This window comes from Nannochloropsis gaditana (assembly GCF_000240725.1).
Source record: "Nannochloropsis gaditana CCMP526 unplaced genomic scaffold scaffold390, whole genome shotgun sequence".
Classification (NCBI taxonomy): Eukaryota; class Eustigmatophyceae; order Eustigmatales; family Monodopsidaceae; genus Microchloropsis; species Microchloropsis gaditana.
In genome coordinates this window covers 20,384-23,380 of record NW_005803563.1, presented here as the reverse complement: position 1 = coordinate 23,380, position 2,997 = coordinate 20,384, and the positions used below count along the sequence as shown (strand labels likewise).

Genomic DNA, 2,997 nt, shown 5'->3' with positions numbered 1-2,997 from the left:
TACGGTGTCTTTCAAGCCTACACACGTGTTGGGAGACAGGGAGGGCTGCTGTTGTTGCTGGGAATGGTGGGGCGGAAGTTCGTGAGGATGCGTGCTGCCCAGCCCGCCCAGAGGGCAACGCTCCGACGAGGCAAAGCTGGGGAGGGCGGAGGGGTAGGAGGCGGGGAAGGAGGAGGGTGGGTAGAGCATGGAGCCGACCGTGTCGTGGGAGGGCCTTCCTGGCATCAGCGAGGTCTGTGCGGAGGGTGAGGAGGAGGGACGGGGGGGGAGGAGGTAAGGCAGCTGCGACCGCAGCCGAGATTTCCCACATACGACCCCATCACCACGTCGTTCGCGCCATAATTCAACCTCGTCCCTTCCCCCCTCCCCGACGCCGCGCGATGGGGTCTCGGCCGTCGAACCTACCGCCTGCCCGGCGTGGCGGGGGTGAGGAGGCGGGAAGCTTTCCTGCGTGGAAGACCCCCATCCATACTCCTCTCCTCCCCCGCTTCGATTCGGCCTCCCTTCTCTTCCCATCGAGTGCGGCAAGACATGATCCCCTGACATATTCAGCCGACCTAAGTGCGAGCCGTCAACGGTCCGGCCCGTCAAATCGCTCGCTTTCCCTCCCCCGCCTCCTCCTCCTCCCGCATCATGGGATGAACGGGGCCAGTTGTACTCGGGGCACGTTGCGTTCCTGTACAATCCTTGACTTTGCTGCACATGCTGTGCACCGGGTTCTTGCATATGAAGTTGTCCGGACGGGTCTTCAGGCATGGGGCCGCGCCTCCGTTTGCCACCGCCTGGGAGGAAAAGCGGACACAAGCATGATAAAAACGTCAGAGAATACATGAAAGCACAGGATACGCATCCTTAAACAGAAAGTTCACAGAGATATGACCGTGGAAAGTACAAGAGTGGCAAGCTGTATGCCCGGAGACAAAAGCTATTTACGTACCAATATGCGTTTCTTCCAACGTCTGAGGGGGTTGACGGGAGCCGGAGGGGCCAGACATGAAAATTAGGTCTCAAAAATAACCTCTACAAATTGCCGTGAAACACGTGCATGAGCAAACGTGTGCGGTGATGAAGGAATAAACTCGTCTCGACGGCAAGATGAGGGGTTTGCTTGTGGGATACCACCTCGCCTTTCCTGAATAGAAAAAGGGAAGTTGATATTGTAAGGAAAAACCAGGACCCAAAATGCCACGACACTGATCGTGCGGCTTGGTAGTCCGTGAACATGGAAAGTGGAGCCATAACATCACCGTGGCATTCGGCGCATGAAAACGCGAACAACATTCAGGAGGCTGGACTGCTTTGTCGTCCTCCCGTCGCCTATAAGAAAAGTACTTGAACTTCTATGCCTCTCCTGCGGGTACGCCTTTCTCCCCTGAAAGTAACCCAAACGAGCCCTACCATGGGCCTCGCGCGGTATGACGCGGACAAAACCGACAGATGGATGACATGTGGTAGGTTTCTCCACCAGAAAACCTGCACCAAAGTCGGTCAGAAACGCGCCCCCCCCCGAAGACAGATAGATTATGGAGGATTCGACGTGCGTCTGTGGCGTCGGCGAGACTCCGACCCCGGACATCGCACAACCATGGGACGCAATCCCCACAATTACCACCCAGGCGCGCGTGACGTGCGTCATGCCCTCCTGGCCCCCGCGCGCGGTACGTTGTCCAGTTATGTATGTAGTTTGTGCGGGTTTGGGGGTGGGACGAGGGAGCCGTTGGGAGAAAAGCGGTGACAGGGACAAGGAGAGGTAGCGAGGTTGTTGAACCTTTTTTAATAGGTCACACAGAAAGCCCAAAAAATCGCCGAGGCCATGTCTCCGAGACCACGAGACATGTTCTGGGGCTGACGGTGTGGCACGGCGGGGCATTTTTCGCCCCTGCTTAGGGGTAATTGCGCGTCCAATGTAAATTTTTAAGGTGCTCTGGTACTTTCGACTCGTTGGTGAGGTTGGACGATGACTGGATTTCCCATTGGTGAAATGTAAATACTACAAAGCAATTTTTTGGGAGTAAATTTTGCGTAGACGGCTTTAATTTGTGAAGAGGCGCCATTGTGGACATTTTTTCCGTACCTTTGTCTGAGGTCACGTGAACAACAGGGCTTTGATAAAGCATGTCACAGGAAGTAAAATCTGAAAGCAAATTTCAGCCTTCTTGCATACTCAAAACTCCTTTTTGAGGCCATCACTCGACGTGCTACACCCTTTAGGATTATCGGCGCCAACCTGAAAACAAAGAATCATCTGGAACGGTAGTATCAAGAGGATATTCACCTTTCTTAATTTTTCTTTTTCGGCAAAACACTGCAACTAATTTACTTTTTTTTTGAGACATGGACCCTTCCACTCGCCGTGACTGCTGCGATCTCTGGGACCAACGTGTATCTCTTGCCCTGCCAACTTCACAGTATAAGACACATCACCTTTTGTTTTTCGTCCAGACAACAAACCAACGCGCCACCACCCTCCTGCGCCTGGCCATTTCGCTGTATTTCATGCCTTTTCCTTTCTCTTGCGCATTTTCGCTCTCACGGCTTGTAGAGACCTTTGCCGTCCCTCCAACAGACACCTGCTTTTCTTTCCCCCTTGCCCCCACTCCCGTACTCTTTGCCTCAATACCCATAAAGTCCTTCCCTCCCTGTCTCCGTCCCAATTTCGCACATTCCTTTCGCCTCCTCGTCCAATATCTCCCTGTGGCTCGACACAATGCCTGCTCTGTCCTTCCCCCTCCCCCCCCCCACCAGCCCACTCACACTGTTCCCTTCCCCGTACTGAGCACCTGCATTCGGGCTCTTCTTCCTTTTCCTCCTCGTCCTCCCCCTCCTGAGTCCTCTCAAGAGCCCCTTCCCTATCCATCGCCAAGCATTCCTCATCACGCCCTTCTCGCCCCCCCCTACGCCCGCGATCCCGGCCGCAGGAGCCTGTGGAAACCAGGCATACGCGCATGGAGGGGGCGGACGTTTGTGAGACAAAGCATGGCAAGAGGAGGACGGTGC

At 55.0% G+C, this 2,997-nt stretch overlaps 1 protein-coding gene across 1 annotated transcript; it reads right to left on the bottom strand.

The window, feature by feature from the left end:
* Window positions 1–17: 17 nt before the first annotated feature.
* On the bottom strand, window positions 18–1,135 carry NGA_0376900 (uncharacterized protein; the record flags this gene model as incomplete). The annotated part of the gene is made up of 3 exons (XM_005854766.1): window positions 938–1,135; window positions 313–782; window positions 18–218 (listed from the first exon to the last, which is right to left on the bottom strand). The coding sequence occupies exons 1-3, from the start codon at window positions 993–995 to the stop codon at window positions 18–20; spliced, it is 729 nt and encodes a 242-aa protein (XP_005854828.1). The 5' UTR covers window positions 996–1,135.
* Between the last annotated feature and the right edge of the window lie 1,862 nt (window positions 1,136–2,997).